The 19966-nt window shown below is 41.7% G+C and overlaps 1 protein-coding gene across 7 annotated transcripts in view; it reads right to left on the reverse strand.

The window, feature by feature from the left end:
• The window catches only part of SFMBT2 (Scm like with four mbt domains 2), a 288295-nt gene that overhangs the window by 50348 nt on the left and 217981 nt on the right, over positions 1–19966 (reverse strand). For all 7 annotated transcript variants that reach the window (XM_064369048.1, XM_021670606.2, XM_064369044.1 and 4 more), the window contains 2 exons: positions 11836–11918; positions 4841–4967 (listed from right to left, as the gene is read on the reverse strand). In XM_064369048.1, coding sequence (XP_064225118.1) covers positions 4841–4967; positions 11836–11918 — 210 coding nt within the window. The remainder of the gene's footprint in view (positions 1–4840; positions 4968–11835; positions 11919–19966) is intronic.

The following is a 19966-nucleotide window of genomic DNA, read 5'->3' on the forward strand; positions in this document are numbered from 1 at the left end:
CAACATTGTATGTGGGGGCTCCAGGGCACTGCTCTGCTCAACCAAGCTCTGGAATCCCTCCTTAAGCAATCGGGCCCTGGGTTCACCTGCACGGCTCAAATCCATGGAGGCAGGGCCCCATAAGGGGCAGCACAAAACCCTGCAAGGAGGAGAGTCTGCTGCAGGTGCCAGAGGGTGGCCTGCTGATGGGTTTAATCCCACACTGACTCAACTTCATAGACATCAGGGCCTGCCCTGCTTCCCTCCTCCCTCCCTGCGCTGCTTCCCTCCTCCCTCCCTGCGCTGTTTGGCTTGAGGGTCTACCAGGGATGGCCCCCCATGCCTTGAACACAGCAGACAAACTCGCTGGGTGGTACAGACCCCTGTGTGATTGTCTGTTCATCCCAGCCACCAGGAGCAGCTCAGTTCCTAAGACTCTGGTTCCTCGAGGAACCAGACCCATCACGGAGTCTCTCTCTGGCTCCTGAGAATTTTCTCTTCATTCTCTTCTCCTGGCAAATTCTTCCTGGAAACTCTGCTGACTGCTTTAAGGCAAACCAAGTCCCTGCTGTAAGTCATACCACGACTGCCATTTTAGAAATGGAGAAACCAGGGCTTAAGCAATGTGCTCAATGCCACAGGGTGGTCAGGGTCCTGCATTCACACCTGGTCAACCCCGCTCCCATCACAGTCCCCAGATCACGATGACTGGTATGGTTTGGCTGTGTCCCCACCAAAATCTCATCTTGAATTGTAGCTCCCCAAATTCCCATGTGTTGTGGGAGGGGCCTGGTGGGAGAGAACTTTATTATGGGGCAGCTCCCCAATACTGTTCTCATGGTAGCGAGTAAGTCTCAGAAGATCTGATGGTTTTATGGGGGTTTCCCTTTCCCTCGGCTCCCATTTTCTCCTGCTGCCACCATGTGAGGTGTGACTTTCACCTTCCGCCATGATGGTTAGGCCTCCCAGCCACATGAACTGTGTGACTCCATTCTATCTAATTTTTCTTCCCAGTCTTGGGTATGTATTTATCAGCAGCATGAAAACGGACTAATATGGTGACTTGTGTGACTACCGAGCTAGCCTGCTGCCCCCTCCCCGGCTAGTGCCCTGTTTGCTCCTAAAAGTCTCATTTAAGCAAAGTTTGTGGTCACCGTCCCCACATATCCTGTAGCCTCCGATGAGGGCCTCTGTGTCAAAATTCCCACCACTTCCTACGCCTCCTCGCCTGGGATCCCCATTCATATCTTAAGATGTAACTGTCGCTATTCAAATCTGTCTCCATCCGAACCTGTTCTTCCTCCTCTGTGTCCCTAGTCCTTTTAATGTGCCTCTGGGGACATTTCCAAGGAAGCCCGGGAATCAGGACTGGCCCCTCTATCAACTAACTCTTCAGTCCTGCATTCACCACAAGCCACCTACATCTTAATACTTTTGCCAATAAATAAGGTGGCCAGGTCTGCAAGGACCAAAAAGACCAGATGGCATATTATTATGAAAGTAGATAAACATAAAGCATTATGATTGATAATCAAACTTGTAAAAAGCCATTTTCAGACAAATTCAGCATGATTTGACTCATGTGAGGTACTTAGAATCATTAACTTCAAAGAGACGGGAAGGAGAATGGTGTCTATCAGGGGCTGAGGAGGGAAGGGAGACTTTTACAAAGAGAGAGTTTCAGTTTTGCATGATGAAAAATGTTCTGGAGACGGACGGTGGTGATGGGTATATCACAGTGTGAATAAACCTTTAGCCACTGAACTGTATATTTAAAAATGACTAAAGTGGTAAATTTAATGTTATATGTATTTTAAATGATTTTTAAAAATGAAAATTTTTTTCAATAAAATATCTCAATAAAATCACTCAAAAGTTCTTGTCAATCTATTGCATTAACTGCTAAAAACGTGAGCTAGAAATCTACCAGGTAGATTTCCTACACTGTATTTGAAGTGCAATGTAAGTGGCGCATGTGTATCTATTTAGCCAGGTGTCTAGGAAAAATGATTCTGAGAAAGAAGATTCTAAAAAGGAAGCTAAGGAAGACAATGCAAGCATGTGACCCTCCTTCTGGGCTAAAGAGCTAGGTGAGCACATAGAACTGCCAGACCAATGTATCTGTCCCATTAAAAGAATGACTGGAAATGAACAGAAAGTCACTTGGTTTGTGGTATGGCAGAGCTGTGAGTGTGGGAGCCAGTGTGTGCGGCCACAGTGCTAGAGGCCTAAGACTGAAAGTAACTTGTGTTATACTAACAATATTCACAGTTACAGACGTGATGACCTACAGCAGAACACTGACCTGAGAGAAGCCACTGACTCCTTTCTGGAACACTGGCCCCATCATCATCAATCGCCCTTGCTAACTACCACTGGTTTCTGAGAGCTTAAAATTCTTTTCAAATATGAACCTAAAATAATATTACATCATCTCATATATTTTATTCATTGCTCCCTCTTGAACAACAGCCCCTTTAGAGACATGTAAAGAATGAATCAACTTCAAGAGACATCAAATATTGACTAGAAAGAATCATTTTAATTACCTAAAGGTAGTCAATCAGTCCAGTGTTGAAAAGACTTCAAATCAATTTAGTGCATGGAAATACCTAATAAAATTGTTACAAAGTACTTTATAAATTTAACGTGTCAAATAAATGGCCTATAATCGGAATAATCATCATTAAATAAAATACTTTAACAGCCACAAGGTGACCATGATGAATCTCTGTCATTTTATCCCCAAGATGGAGGAAAGGAAACACCAGGTAGATAAAACTGAAATAATGAGAGCTAAGTGCCATTAAGCTGTCGCTTTGAAAGGTCAGTGCTCAGTAAGGGCCAGAATCAAAACGAAAACGAAAACCAAAATTCCAGCAAGACCCAGGAAACTGACTGGAATTGTACTTTATTTGTATGCAACGTCTTTTGTGAGTGATGACAAAGATGCATGATTTTGAGCAGTAACTACAGATAATACACTATTCAACAGATAATACTCAGCAGACCATTCACAAACACTTTTTGAAACAATGTGTCAGGTCTCAGAAAACAGTCAGTGTTTATTTTCTAATCTGTTTCCTAACACTAACTAATTTTCATTACTACCCAATGAAAGCACTCTGGGGAATAAGAAAAATATCTGCCATGAGCTGACTTTCATTTCCTTGCTAGAAAACCAAAAAACTGTATTCAAAGAACAGGCCAAAGAAGGAAATACTGTCCCAAATATTAAATATACACTAAATGTTGTTCATCATTCTTTTTAAGACATGGGAAGCCGTAGGGTCTGGTGAATTAAGCAACAGAGAAAATGTCAAGAGCAACGGAATTGAACCCCAGGCAGATCTTAATAGCTTAGCTAGTTTCTCCACCTATAAAAATCAGGACATTCTTACTGCTGTTTGTGTTAGGTAATTAACAGTCATAAAACATGCTGAAAGTAGAAACTGCTAAATAAATAATGACTGCCGAAGAATTTTTACCACAACGTGCTAAATAACAAGGATAAAACATGGGCTTTTAACTTCACCATTTTTGTTTTCAAATTAATAATGCAAACAGGAGTCCAGTCTCGTTAAGATGGCTCAGCACAGTGTTAGATAGCAAGTTAAATCTAGTCATTAGAGAGTACAGAAGGAATCTTGTTTCTTCAAGAGCAGCATGTTCTATTCCTGTAAGCTACAGAAATGCTACCACATTGCCTGTGTCTACACTTTCGTTAATTCCAGACAGAGGTCATTCTACTTGAAGACCCACTAAGCAATCAACTTTTTGGGAATTTCCATTTATGTCATATTGATTTTGGAACCCTAAACATCTGTAACGTTTTAAACCATTTTCTGGGAATTGGCGACACAATGATGCCAGCCACAATGACTGTTTTCCACACTTCTCAATCCCTTGGATGAGACTGTAGGCCTACCTAAGAACTTTGCAGGCATTTTATAGTTGCATAGTGAAGAAATACAAATGGAGAATATCTCAGTACCAATTCTGTGACTTTCCTTCTAAATTTTTTAATTCCAATCATGGTATTGAGTAAGTCATAAGATTTAAACTATGAACTAGGAGAGCTAACATTATTTTACTATTCATATTTGTTCATTTTTTGGCAGATACACTTGAAATAACTACTGAGTATTATGAAATCCTAGGGGAAAAAAACCCAAAGAATTACAAATCACAGAAAGATTGGAAAGCCTTGGAGATCAAATCCATTTTAATTATTTCTCACTGAAAACACACCACCTGGAAAATATGGTTTTCTACTTAAATATAAAATCTGATCAGGATTCTGTTCACAAAATACACTGTTCTGTGAGTTTTCTTACACCTCTAAATACTCTAGCTATAAAGAAGAGTTTCAACATCACTGAACAAACAAGCCTAAATCCTGTTTCTTAGACATTTGGGGAGAAAGTCATCCTCCAGGTACTATTTTGAGGAAGAATTAAATATCTACAGAAGAAACCAAAGTAAAAGATATTACCACATTAAAATACAAATATACAATTTTGTCCTCATAATAATCAAGACCTCAAATCCCAGTTTTGGTGACTCACATTAATTTAATTGTGCCATTTGCTTTACTAATCATAGATGTAAAAAGACCACTGTGTTCCAAACATAATTATCTCACCAGCATCTCATTGCATGAAATTATTAGTTGAGAGCCTCCGAATAAATTTATACTTGATTAGTTTCACTTATTTAAGAACACTGAATAATTTAAGATCTGTTTAAATGAAATAGAAGCAAGGGGCCTTCTGAGAGGGGCTGCGTTCTCCCACACCTGCTATCTCAACAAACCCTACATTGCTCCCCCCAGCTACCGCTACCCTCAGTGAGTACGTACCTTCCAGATGAAGCCACATCAGCCGCCCCTTCACGCTCACAACGGAGGCCACACACAGTTCTCCCGGATTCCTGGGGTTCACAGCTTCAAGTTTCATGTTCTTTGTGAAACCTCGACTGAATGATGTCTGCAAGAGAAACACGACCGACACTGAGCCAGTGCTGACGCAGCCGGACAAAGCAGGGCCGATGAAGAAAGAGAAAGAAATGCACACGGATCCTACATCAACAAGACCGACTTGTGTGAGTGTTTGTTCCTTCCCACCGCTCATGAAGAAAGAACCAGCGGGTCTTCATTTCTTAGAACTATGCCTAGCACACAGTAGGTGCCTAATAATATTTGTTAAACGAGTGAGAGTATGAATTCATTCTCTCTCCAGTTCCACATGTACCCTTCCTTCTATGGGATCACTGAAGTACATAGCATTTCTTCCACCTTCCTATATCCCTTGATAACAGTTCAAGTGGGTAGATGGAGTTTCCATCCGGCATCATTTTCCTTTAAAGGAAGTGGGAAGAATATCCTTTAGAATTTTTCGTAGTAAAGGTTGGGTGGGTGGTTCATGTCCGTAATCCCAGCACTGCAGGAGGCCGAGATGGGCAGATCACTCGAGGTCAGAAGTCCAAGACTAGCCTGGCCAATGTGATGAATCTCCACCTCTACCAAAATACAAAAATTAGCTGAGCATGGTGGCATGTGCCTGTAATCCCAGCTACTCAGGAGGCTGAGGCAGGAGACTCACTTGAACCCAGGAGGCAGAGGATGCAGTGAGCTGAGATCTCACCACCGCACTCCAGCCTGGGCGAAAGAGTGAGACTCCATCTCAAAAAAAAAAAAAAAAAGAATTTTTTTGTAATAATGTAGGTCTTTCTGATGATGAATTCCTGTAGTTTTCTTTGCTCTGAAGTTATCTTTATTTTCCTTTGTTTTTTGCTATTGACTTTTCAAGATAACTTTAAGCATTTTTACAGAGTAAAATTCAGTCTTTTGGGTATATTGTTCTATGAGGGTAAGGCTGTGAGACCAGTGCATTTCATTATGCAGCATTATAACCACAACCAACACACAGAAGCTTCACCCCCTAAATACCCTTGCACCGGGGTCCTTTGGTAATCAGTCGCTCCAAAGCACTCAATTCCTAGCAACCATCAATCTGTTTCCTGTTCCTATAATTTCCTTTATATTTCTTTATATTCTCATTATGAGAAAATTTTCCTTTATATCTACAGTTCTTAAACTTTAGGATCAGAATCCTGTTTTACTCTGTAAGTCATGTAAATGGACTCACACTATCTGTAGCCTTTCGAGTCTGACTTCTTTCACTTAGCATAATGCACTGAGATTCATCCATGCTATTACATGAAATGGAAGTTTCTTCTGCTTTCTTGCTGAGTAGTTTGTACAGATGCACCATGGCTTATCTATCCACTAACCAGTTAAAGGGCATTTGAGCTGTTTTCAGTGATTATGATTAAAGCTGCTGTAAACATTCTGGTACAACTTTTCATGTAAACATAAGTATATTAATCTGCTCAGGCTGCTATAGCAAAATACTACAGACTGTGAGGTTTAAGCAAACAGAAATTTATTTTCTCATGGTCCTGGAGGCTGAAGTCATAGATCAGGGTGTTGGCAGGGCAGGCTTCTTCTGAGACCTCTCTCCTTGACTTGCAGCTGTCGTCTTCTCTCTGTGTCTTCGTGTGGTCATGGCTCTGTGTGTACTTAGCAGTTCCAATTTCAGCAAGCTTTATGTCTGGTAATTACCTAACATAAACAGCAGTAAGAGTGTCCTGATTTGTATAGGTGGAGAAACTAGCTAAGCCATTAAGATCTGTTTGGGGTTCAATCCCCTCTTTTTTTAATTGCAAACAGGGACTCATTCTGTTGCCCAGGCTGGAGTATAGCAGCATGATCTCAGTTCACTGCAACCTCTGCCTCCTGTGTTCCAGTGATTCTCCTGCCTCAGCCTCCTGAGTAGCTGGGACTATAGGCATGCACCACCACATCCAGCTAATTTTTTTTGTATTTTTAGTAAAGTCGGGGTGTCACCATGTTGGTAAGGCTGGTCTCGAACTCCTGACATCAAGTGATCTGTCCACCTTGGCCTCACAAAGTGCTGCAACTACAGGTGTGAGCCACTGTGCCTGGCACCCACTTTTCTTATAAGGACACCAGTTATACTGGATGAGGGCTCACCCTTAGGACCTCGTTTTATCTTAATTACTTCTTTAAGACCGTATCTCCAAAGACACTCATATGCTGAGGTATTGGGGGTTATGATTTGAACATACGATCCAACCCATACCATTAAGTTTGTATTACTCTAGAGATGGGACTGCTGGACCATATGGTAAATGAACTTTTAACTACTAAGAAGCTGCCAAAATGTTTGCCAAAGTTGCTACGGCATTTTGCATTCTCACGAGCAGTGTAGGAGGGTTTAGTCGCTACACATCCTCATCAGCACCTGATATTGCCAGTTTTTCAAAATCTTCTAACAGATACCTAGTGGTGTCTCACGGTGGTGTTAGCTTGCATTTGCCCCGCTGACTACTGATGCTGAGCACGTTTTCCTGTGTTTTTCTGGGGCGTCCATACATCTTCTTTGGTTAAGTGTCTATTTTTATACTTATTCAGCCACCTCTTCTGGGTCTTCAATTCTCTGTGATAACTGTCCCTCAGATCTTGAAATTCCATTTGTCCTTCATTGCCCCATCCATCTTCTTCTGTTTTTCAGACAGAATAATTTGTCTTCAAGGTCATAGACTCTTTCCTCTGTCATCCCCATTAAGTTACTTCAATGAATTTGTTGATTTCAGATACTGTACTTTTCAGTTCTAGAATTTCTCTTTTTTACAGTTTCTACTTCTTCTTAAGGATTTCCTTTCAATTCATAATGAGAATATTTGCCTTTATATCTACAGTTCTTAAACTTTAGGATCAGAACCCCTCTTGAAAATCTTTTAGAAATATAAACTTCTGGGCTTCTCCCTAAAGTTTCTGATTCAGTTGGTTGTAGGTGGAGCCAGAGACTGTGTATTTCTAACAAGTGCCCAGGTGATACTAAGGCTGCTGGTCTCATGACCGCACTTTAAGAACCACTGCTTTACATCACACTTAGTTATAATGGGGGATTGAAAACACTTGTCTTGTAATTCCAACACCTGGGTCATGATGGGTTTAGTCTATGCTTGGTTTAGTCTGTGTTCATTATCTTTTCTACTGAGAATGAGGCTGATTTTCCCATTTGTCTTGAGCAATGTGGGAATTAAAGAATGGATATTTTAAATGTTATGTTGTGGAGACTCTAGATTATGTTATATTCCTAAAAGAGTGTCAACTTTTCTATTTTAGTAAGCAATCATCTTGGTTAGACTGAAACTTCAGACTGTCTCTTAAGAAGCAGCTCAAATTTCAATTGAGTTCAGCTTTCCTAGGCTGCTTGGAGCCTTCCTGGCACCTACATGATTCAGGGATCACTCCAAAAACCTAGACAGAATTTACACATAGAATTTGGGGTCCTGGCTCTCCCCTGTCTGAGTTTCCCCTCACTCTCCAGGATTGGCAGTTGATCAAATTTTGTAATGTGGTTCATTAGGCCAGAGAGACCGTGAATTTTACATCACTCTCTAAGTTATCTCACATGTTGTCAACTGCGGCTGCCCTGAGGTAAAAGCCTGAAAAAATGGGACAATTCCCCCATGCTATTCCCTTCTTCCAATCTCCTGTTCCCTTCGAAATATGCCTACTTTTGTTCATGTTCCACTACCCCCAAACAGTGATTTTTGGTCCTGTGCCCAGACTTTAGAACTGCTCTGTGTGCACGCAGAAGGGTCGATTCAGTCTGAGCTTACTCAGCCAATACTGAAAACATTATTTTAAAACAAATATGAAAATTTCCCAAATTGCCAACTACTATAAATTGTCATGAGACATATTACAATACTCTGGATCTAGATATTTATAGATACCAAGATAAACAGGTTCCTCTAAGTAACAGAGACTACTACTTTTTGTGACTAGTGGAAGTAAATCAAGGTAATTGTCCTTTTCTAAAACTCAATTTGAAAAGTACAATTATATCTTTATGTAACCTGAAAAAAAGTGATCCGGTGCATGTTAAGGAATCAACTGGCTCCATGCCTTTTTCTTTGGAAATAGGAATCAAAGATTTTCTAGGTGGGCTATTGTGTTTCTGCAAGTCACTCTGCCTCACCCATGGCTATTACGTATTGAGCTTCCTTCTGAAAATACAATGCATCGGCCACTTGAAAAGCCTCTAAATAAGTTAAAATGCATTTTATCCTTCTTAACAAGGGAATGCTACAACCACATAACCTATTTTCATTTCAATCCACCGCTTGAGGGTAATTTATAAAGGATCAATAGCAAAACTGTTACCTGTGAGTTTATTTACCAAGCATTTTACTGTGTCGATCCCTTTCATAACAGCCTCTGTTAAACATCTCTGGGGAAATGTCTTCCATGCATCCAATTCCACACTAGCTCTCCTCTAATACACAGGAGATGTGTGATTAAAAAATGAAGTCGTAATATGCATTCCATTAAGGAGCACTTGTAGCAAGCTAACAAATTCAGCAAAGCAGCACCAATGCAATGCATACATCAACAATCCTGTCTCCTACATAAACAGAGCGACAATCCTGTCTATTACATAAACGGAGTGCCAGAAACAGAGGCATTCCTACTGAACACGTCCACAAATTCATCCGAACAGAGAGCACCTTGGTAGCCAAATCCTGAAAACTCAGAAGCCACCTGGGAATGTGGTGCCTTGCTCTACCATTCAAACCCATGTGGACAACTCATGGCTGTGAATGGGAAGAGAGGATTGATAAAAAGAAGCTACAGTGGGACTCTGTTGTCATAGAAGAAATCACTCTTTAAATATAGAATGAAAGGGAGAGATAAGGTTTTCTTCCAAAGGCTAATGATCCGGAGAAGGAATATTTCTCCTTGTACCTTGTCGGGTACAAAGCACAATCTCAAAAGGGTTTTAGGGTGCTACCAAATGTTTCCACAGCCCTAAATGAAAGCAGACAAGCCAGCAGATTCTGTGACCGTGACATCAATACAGTGAGAAGTCAAGACCACGCAGGATGTCAAAGCTTTTGGAGTTCACCAGCTGTGGTCTTTGTTGGGGCACAGTTACGCAGCCAGCCCTGTCACCTAAACACACACCACTCAGTTCTTCAAGATACAGAGAAACTGCTCTTGTGCAAAGGCAATGTCATTCAGTGGCAATCCCGGGGAGAGCCAGACCGGGAACCCCAAAAATTCGATGTGTAAATTCTGCCTAGATTTTTGCCTGCTCCCTGGATCATGTAGGTGCCCGGCAGACTCCAAGAAACCTAGATAAGATGAGAACTCGACTGAGATTCGAGCTGCTTCTCAACGCTGTTCAATCATAGAAGGATCCTTGATTTCCAACCTTGCTGCTGACGCGCTTCTGTACTTACAAGTACCAGCTGACCCAGTCAGCAACCTACTGAATCCTCCAAAATCTGATTTTGACTTACGCCGACTTTGGAACTCCTGCCTATTCAGCCACTCTTTTCTCGCTTCATTTTTCACATTGTTATGTCACGTGTGCAATGACAGGCGCAGTGGGAACGAACCTGCAGCTCCAGGAGCGCACGCTCAGCAAACAAGTCTCTGACCTGCGCGTGCTTTGCACTGCTGTTACAGATCTCAATTAAGAGGGGACTGTAACCATTTTGTCTTAACATAAATTAACTTTCCTAACTAAAAGTACATTGAACATTAAGCCTAATTCTTAAAACAGAGATAAATGATGTCTCTACTCACGGTTCTAGGGTTGATGAATTATTGATAACCGTGTAAACTACAGCCGTCATGTACCGCATAGTGACGTTTCAGTCGCTGATGAACTGTGCATACAATGGTCGTCCTGTACGATTACACGGTCATGCCACACGACCTAGGCTATGTGGTATAAGCTATACCACCCAGGCTGTGGATAAGTCTCAAAGCTATATGTAGGGTAGCCTATGCCATCTAGGCCTGTGTAGGTACAAGGTACACTCTATGACATTCACACGACAACGAAGTGGCCTGATGATGCATTTCTCAGAATATACCCCCATCATTAAGCAACGCATGACTGTAGTTTAGAAGATGACCTCCTATAATGCTGTAAGTACACGCATGTGCACACACACACATGCTCATTGCTACTTTATATGTCACAAAAATCCTATTACTATGCTCCAATAAGCTCTATATGGACAGGTAGTAGCTTAAGGTAAGCAAAGCACACAACTCACTGACACCTTACTGGACATCAAAGAAAGTACTAAAGCCATCAAAATAAGTAAGACTGCATTTTAAGACTAGGCCTCAGGAGCAAAGACTCTCCTCTCCACGGGCTCGTGGGTAAGATGCTACACAGCAAGTGTTCCTCTAACGGGCACAGACGGCCAGCCATCCACCAAAATGTGTCCTCTTCCCCCCCGAGTCCAGAATCACAGCTGAGCAGCAAGCCCAGGCAGGACCCACCTCCTGGTCTCACCTGTGACCTGGTGCAGCCAAGTGAGGAGCTCCCACCAGTAGAAAGGCAAGAGCAGAAACACACGCTGCTATCAGGCTGCGGTCTTTGGAATCAGCGACACCTTCTCCTTCCTGTCTTTTCCTTCTGCTGGCTAGGTTACTCACCATGATGAGAACCACCTACTAATCAGGAAAACCCTGGGCTCTTCTGTAAGTGAGACTTGGCCATCACCCTTCAGCATGTTCCAGCCACTGTGCATTTATTAGTCAATTTGTTAGCACAGACCAGCACCACCCTAGCAAATGTACAACCTGAAAGCAGGGCTTTCCAAAAACTACATTTTGTAGTTCTCCAGTGCACGGTAATACTCCAACCTTGCTTCACCAATAAAAAGCAAGTTATAAAACTTATGATAAACAAAATCTATGATTTGTTAAAATTAGGTAAGAGAGAAGCTTCTTACATTTCGGAAGCAGAAGGGAGGGGCTTCCTGCGCCCCATGCTGCTTGTGATAATCTGCCCAGTCAAAGTCCTGGCCAGAGTAACCTGCGAATGACAAAACACAGATAAAATAGCATAAATTAAGCAAAATCCCAGACAGATGAGCAAAATCACAAGGGGTGCAAGTTTAGGCCACCAAAAGATAATGTCCTCCGATGCCTAACAGTACTTCAGATTCCACAAGCTCAGATGAAATATTTTGGAAAAAATAAAGTACTCAACACAGGTAAAAACAGAACAAAACAAAACAAAACAAAAAAACATCATTACTATAACACAGTATCTGAAGCCAGGTGAAAAATGGTGTAACTTACCTGCGGCAGCTCCTGCCAGTGGGGGCATTTGCCATAAGGGAGAAGAGCTAAGCCAGGATATGACACGAAACACACTCTCACCACTCACTGTGCAGAAATAGATAATGACATCTCCCTTCATGGGAAACCTGAGTTCATGGGAGCTTACTTTTCAGTGTCTTTATGGAAAACGTGAGGTTTTACTGGTGAAAACTACACAAAACAAAACAGTACCAGGGAGAACTTTTTAAAAAGTAACAGAAGGCAGAGAAGAGGGCAGGAAAGAGTAGAGGGCTTGGAGAGAAAGCCCCCAGAGAAATGAGGGGAGGGGAGGAAGGCAAACGTCGCCCTGGAGCTGTCCTGTTGAGGCTGAAGGAACCTCAGAACTGCGGGAGGCAGGCCTCTGCTGGAAGCTCTGGGGGTAGTTTGCAAATACTGCGAAAGGCAGCTGAACAAAACTGTTTATACACACTGAACGTAACCAAACACAGAGCCCACTAAAGTAGCTTTTTTCTTTCTTTCTTTATATTTACTTCATTTGGACGGAGGAAGATGCAACTATATAAATGTCCACCACAGCAAGAGAGGAGAATAGGTGAGAGAAAAGAGGTCTGAATTATACATAAGACAGGCATAACCCAGGTAGGAAAATGCCTCTTAATGGGAGTCTGCTCAGCAAAATCAAACCAATGAACAGACAAGGAAAAGGGAGTGAGGTGTTAGGATCTTTCAGTAAACAAGCAAAGGAAATTCACAGTCCAACTGTGATTACCTGAAGTGTGTAAATGTCCCTCGTATTTTTATTTATGGTGCTCTCTATTGGTTGAAACCTACGTAAAGTAAATCTATAGGGGATTTCTTATGTTTTTTATCCAAATCCCTCAGTTTCTTTTCCCCATATTATCACAGATTCTATGCGTGCAAATTATTTATTTATTTATTTACTTATTTATTTACTTATTTATTTATTGAGACAGTCTTACTCTGTCACCCTGGCTGGAGTGCAGTGGCACGATCTCAGCTCACTGCAACCTTCGCCACCCGGGTTCAAATGATTCTCCTGCCTTAGCCTCCCGAGTAGCTGGGATTATCGGCACGTGCTACCACACCCAACTAATTTTTGTATTTTTAGTAGAAACAGGATTTCACCATGTTGGTCAGGATGGTCTCCAGCTCCTGACCTCATGATGAGCCCGCCTTGGCCTCCCAAAGTGCTGGGATTACAGGTGTAAGCCACCATGGCCAGCCTGGAAATTCTTTATTAAAGAAACTCAACATATTAAAGATACTGGTTGCTTCCACTTACATTCCCGAGCAAAAAATAGGAATTATTTTCATTAAGCACACTCAATATATCCTAGTTTTTTTAAGATGGGAGGGTGAGGGTTAACCAAAAAAGCAGCTGTCCTTCTCTGGTCCCAGAGACTGACCCGTGACCTTCCTATATCCTCTTGACCATCAGTGGCAGGTCCCCTTCTTTCTTAAGACAGCTGTTTCATGCTATAAAGACTGACAGTTCTTTCCAGCCACTATCAAAGAGGTTTTTTTGAGTTCTTCCACCTGCCCTTTTTCCTGCCCTTCTCTCCAAAGCTCCCCTCCAGTTAAATGGCTCTTGCATCAGAGGTTTCTGGACAGGACCAAAGCCAACTTTCTTCTGAACCTTTTTAAACACAACGAAACACATCTCACAAACAAGGTAATATAATGTGAGTTTCTCTATAGTTAAGAAATCCCTCCATGTTGTGCACAGTTTCTCTGGAGCTGTCTGGATCAGAGCCTCACATTACTGTAGAAGAATTAGCCTCAAGACATGTCAAACAGAGAAGTTTCCTAACAAGACAAAGGGCCCAGAACTAGAGAAGAGGGTATCTAGGTTTACGACCCAGGTCTGCCAGTAATGGGATGGACCCAGGAATAAGCAGATTAAATCTGCTGTGCCCACTTTCCTCATCCACAAGTTCACAAAATAAAGAGAAAAGCATCCGGACGCGATGGCTAACACCTGTAGTCCAAGCACTTTGGAAGCCCGAGGTAGGCAGATCATGAGCTCAGGAGTTTGAGACCAGCCTGACCAACATTGTGAAAACCTATCTCTACTAAAAATACAAAAATTAGCCGGGCATGGTGGCACATTCCTGTGATCCCAGCTACTCAGGAGGTTGATGTAGGAGAATTGCTTGAACCTAGGAGGCAGAGTTGTAGTGAGCCAAGATCGTGCTACTGCACTCCAGCCTAGGAGACAGAGCAAGACTCTGTCTCAAAAAATAAATAAATAGAAAAGCTTTTAGGTCCCTCTGCTATTGCATTCCATGACTCAGACCCACCATTACTAATTATTTTACTTTTGCTACTGAGGACTTTTTTCCCCAACTCTCCGTGGTTAATTCCCTTCTCTGCTCCTAGAAGAAAAGCGTAATGCAGCTGGATGAAGAGCAGTTACCTAACAAGGCATTCCTCTAAGAAGACCTCATGACTCCATCCATGAAGACAACTCTCTGTAACACAATGATCCTGTCTGTCTGGGGTTTTGGAAGAGAGACTTTGTTAAAGTCAAGATCTCCAACTTGGAAGTCACTGCTATTCCCTACACAGAGACATTAAGCTGGGCTTTCTATAGCTAACTTCTAATGAGCATCAACCCATCCTATAAAATGTCATGTCCCCTGTTTTCTCGGACCTACATTCAAGTCTTCCATATATTCATCCAGTCCTCCACACTCTGTCTGTGGAGAGCCATTTCTAATCTGATCATTTCTAGGTAAAAAAGCAGCAAGTCTTGCTGGGTATGTTCGAAGCAACAGTTAATTTTTCTGCCTCTAGAACACACTCATTTCCTTGACATTCAAACAGCTAAGACTCCTCCTTCCCCTCCTCCTCCTCTTCGGGACCTTTACTCACTTTATCACTTAAAATTCTTTTTCTTTGGGCTGATAATGAGCTCTCTTTGTCAGGCAGATTTGTGACAGCTCAGAAAATAACTGCGACACAAAAACAAATTGCTGTGGATTGTGTAATAGAGACGACAGGGTCAATTATACTCATTAATCAACAAAGACAGAACAAAAAGTACTAAGGCTTAACTGTGGCCAGGAAAACATGTTTTAAACCTGGAGGGAGGGAGGAAAATAGCAGAGGGGAGAAGAAAACGAAAGAAAATAAAACCCCTTAGGCAATTAAAATTTGCAGCAAGCTGCCCTGAGAGACTGTTGAACCACAACCATTAGATTTATTTAAGCTTTTATTAGTGTTTATTCTGAATGAAGTTCCAACCCTTACAGGTCCAGAAGGGAAGATGTTGATGAGCCATTTCCCTCAGATACAAATTAATTGACATAAAACAGCTCTATTTGCACACATTATTATTGGCAGTGCACATGGATAATTCTTTGGAAAAACTATTTGGCCATAAAAAAGTTCCTGCCCTTTGACAATTCCATTTCATTTCTGGGAACTCGTCCCATAAAAATGACCCCAAGAACTGAAAAAGTGTAGTACATGAAGACGCTTATGGCATTATCATTGGTAATACTGGAGGAAAAAAAATGAAAAAAACCTTCTGTTTAGTAACAGGAAATGACATGAGACTTCTCCAACTATGTGGAATGCCACACAGGCATGAAACTACACGTAGTTAAAAAAAATCATAAAAAATAACTGCTATAGCTTTAGATGAAAAGATTGCTATAAATATATACAGAATTATTAGATTTGTATAAAAATACTCAAAGATGAAGACCAGAGAAAATGTACAAAAAACTTAATAATAAATATCACAATAATCGTTTGGTGGTAGGCCTCTTGGCTACTTACTTTCTTCTTTGACATCTTTGTATTTTTAAGTTTTCAACAGTGATCATAAAATATTAACAAAAAATTATTTTAAAACATAGAATCTTTGCTCTATTTTAAATGATAATTAAGGCATTGGCTGATCAACCCAGAGTCTATTCAGCACATGGAATACACCATGACTGCCTCCCCTCAGCCTTCCCCCAGCTTTGCATTTGCCACTAGAATCCTGACTTCATCCAGTTCCTGGAGGAAGTGAATTAGGACAATCTTCAGACACTCATGGTGGGTATATTCCCCTTTCTGGAGGCTTAAGACGGGGTAGGGGAAGGGTTTACAGAAAAAAAATTCTCTAACAAAAGAGATACGCAGAAATAAAAACTCTTCTATCCTGGGTGGCTATGAAAAAACATATACAATCTTACTAAAAAACAAAAATAGCAATGGAATACCATGTTTGCTACCTACCTGGCTGGCAAAATGAAAAACAACACTAAGAATCCACCATTCTAAAGGCTGTTAGAAAGCAGGTACTCTTATGTGTTTGTGGTTGGAGTGGAACTTTAAAAACCTACCGTCGATGTCAGTTTGGTAACCTGTCAAAATCCTCAGGAGTGTGTCTACCCTCCAGCCCAGCCATGAGTTCATGCATACACTCACTCATTCAAAACTCCTGCCCAACTGCTGGGTGCAGGGCAAGGGAGCCAAACCGACAAAAATCCTAACTCTCCAAGCTTACATTTCGGGCAATAGAGACAGATAAGGCGCAAATCTAAAAAGTCAGATGATCACGGATGTCATAGAGAAAGTGGGCAGGGCACAGAAGGAGAGCTGCCCTTGCACAGAGAGCTCAGGGAGGCCTCAATGAGAAGATGAGTGCTGGGCAAAGGCGTGGAGGAGCTGAGAAAGCCAGGCATGCGGCAATCCAGGGGCAGAGAGTGCAGGGCCAGGGACCTGCAACTGCAGAAGCCCAGGGAGAGTCTGTATGGTTCCAGGGTCAGCAAGGACTGTGGGACCAGAGCAGACAGGCAGGTGTGACTGGAGCAGGAATTCCATTCTGAAGATGACAATGGTACAAACATTTTACATACAACAGTGAATTAAAAACAAGAAACAGCACTTTGGGAGGCCAAGGCGGGCAGATCATGAAGTCAAGAGATCGAGACCATCCTGGCCAACGTGGTGAAACCCCGTCTCTACTAAAATGTAGAAATTAGCTGGGTGTGGTGGCACACGCCTGTAGTCCCAGTTACTCAGGAGGCTGAGGCAGGAGAATCGCTTGAACCCAGGAGGCGGGGGTTGCCGTGAGCCGAGATCGCGCCACTGCACTCCAGCCAGCCTGGTAACAACAACAACAACAACAACAACAAAGAAACAAGAAACAGGAACAATGAGGAAATGTTGAAATAAACTACCTACAAATCATGGGCCTCTCCATGGTCACTTAGGAATGAGTATTTTCGCATGACTCAACTTAATAAATAAGCAACAAAACCCAGTTCATAAAACAGTGGATTCAAAATGATTAAACAGATATATAAAGTTGCATATCTAAGGAAACAAATCTGAAGGAATATATACCCAAAATTATTTCACCAGGATAGGATTATTGTAACAAATACATCTTCAGACTTTTCTACTTTTTCAAAATGTTAATGAATGAGTATGGATAAATCTGTTATTTTAAAAATTCTTTAAAAAACTCTTAAGTCAGGAGGCTGAGGCAGGAGAATTGCTTGAACCCGGGAGGCGGAGGTTGCAGTGAGCCGAGATTGTGCCACTGCACTCCAGCCTGGCACCTGGCGACGGAGCGAGACTCTGTCTCAAAAAAAAAAAAAAAACAACTCTTAAGTCTTGTAAAGCAATAACACTTTCTAAAACAAGGAAATGCGCTTGTTCAAGCACCTTTCACTTGAGTCTCCAGTTTGCCCGATTCTGCTTAGTTACTGATAAAGATGGACAAGGCTCCAGCGACTACGCACAGCCTGACACCGATGACACAGGAAGGTAAAAGCAAGGATGGAGGCAAACTCAGAGAGCGAGGAAAGACGGCTCTGAGAGGGAACAGCTCCATAGAGAGATCTTCCTCACCCCAGGGAATGTTTACTCTATTCAATGTTAGAAGAACATGTGTAAATAGCAAGCTTATTTAGCTTTCGGTTCAACCTCGCTTGGAAAAGTGATACAATCATCTTCAAAGTCAGCAAATACCAGGACCCAGATATGTGCACAAATGTTGACGTAACAGAACCTAAGGTCTAAGAACATGTTCTCAGTCCTTTGAAAGTTTCAGGACTCACAGAGCAGCACTTTGGGGCATTTTTGCAATGCCTTACTCTTCTGATTTAAAGCTGATCTTTCTCCTTTCAAGCCCAAGTTTTTATTGTTTTTGAAGCAACCAACATTCCTTGAACACCCAGTAAAGCCACATGCTCTGTGGCATTCCTTTAGTGTATGAATGTCCCATGGCCCAGGCAGGGAGGCAAGATCGCACAGACCTCAGCTGGCAGAACTGGTCCTGGGAGCCAGTCTGTCTATTCCAGAGCACGACTTGCTCAATATTGCCTCCATCTGTTTCACAAAGGAGTTTCTTCTGTATGTTGCAGGCTGACAGGTAGGACAGCAAAAACAGCAGTGACTGACTAAAGCATCTGTTCTTGTCCATGCTGTTTGATAAAAAACTACAGCCTCCCTCTTGAAATCTTCTAGCTATGTCCATATTCTTGGGTGATGTTCAATTTTAAGCCCTCCTTGATGCTGATCTTTAAAAGTGACACTTTCATTCATTCCCAACTGAATTATTCTGTGTTTTTATGTTCATGGAACAGTGCAGGAAAAACAAACAAAGAGAAAATAAGGAACGAGAAAATAAACAAGACAATTAGCATAAACACTAGCCATACCACCCTTCTTATCTTTTAAAACATTACATTGAGAAGTACTTAATCTTAGTCATGGTATGACACTTAATATACTTCTCTGCTGAGGGAATGTTCTACATGTTATTTTGAATTATAAACATAATGTTAGGGGATACTGGCATGTGCCCAGGATGGGGTCTAACATCATATAAATATAAGCTGTAAATGCCAAAAACATCTTACGGATCCTGAAGATTGAAGTAAATTAAGGGTAAATGTGAAAGATTCTTAAGTTTTCAACAATCAGAAATATTTTCAGATATTAAAAATGACCCAGAGAGTTTTACTCTCCCAACTCTTTTTAATCAAAAGTGACCTTTTTGCTCAAGAATGAATCAGAAAGCTAGAAATGAGACTTGCTTCCAAGTCCAGTAGCTGGGTAAGGATGATCTGACAGTCTCCCTGTCAAGATATCAAATATCAAATATCAGATGAAATACATTTTTAAAAAATTACATAGCCGAACTCAAAAGAGAAGAAAATCTCCAGACACCAAAAAAAAAAAAAAAAAGGAAAATGAAAGAGCCCCGAAAGCCAGAACTGAGCAGCCCAGCAGCTCACAGAGAAGAGAGGACAGCCTGGCTCAAGGAAGATGAGCAGGAGGACCCGAGGCTACTTTCTTCACCTGGCCCCAGGGAGTGGCCTGGTCTATGAAAATAGAACCAGACAAACTAAGCCGACTGGATCAGAGAGGCAGCAGAGATGGGCTACCTGCCTGGGGTTCTGAAGAAGAAAAAAGGAGATCCATGAAATCCCCTAGGCCAGTGGCACACACAGATGTGGGGTCCAGCTTTCCAATTCCGTGGGACACAGACTGAGAAATTAATACCAAATTCAGCCACTCATTCCTTGAATAACTGGGGACCAGACATTGGTTTTGGTGCTGAGGATGCAGCAGTGAACAAAAGAGATTTAAAAAAAATATCCTTGACCCTATGAGGTTTATTTCCCAGCAGGTGAACAGACAGTAACAAATAAACATAGATTGAAGAGATGATTTCAATCCAGGGCATTCAGAACTGCCTCATAAATAACAACCACCATTGAAATTAGTTTACAATCAACAATCACAAACCACATAGGGAAACTA

Source organism: Aotus nancymaae, unplaced genomic scaffold (genome assembly GCF_030222135.1).
Source record: "Aotus nancymaae isolate 86718 unplaced genomic scaffold, 86718_ANA_hifiasm-v0.15.2.pri h1tg000083l, whole genome shotgun sequence".
Classification (NCBI taxonomy): Eukaryota; Metazoa; Chordata; class Mammalia; order Primates; family Aotidae; genus Aotus; species Aotus nancymaae.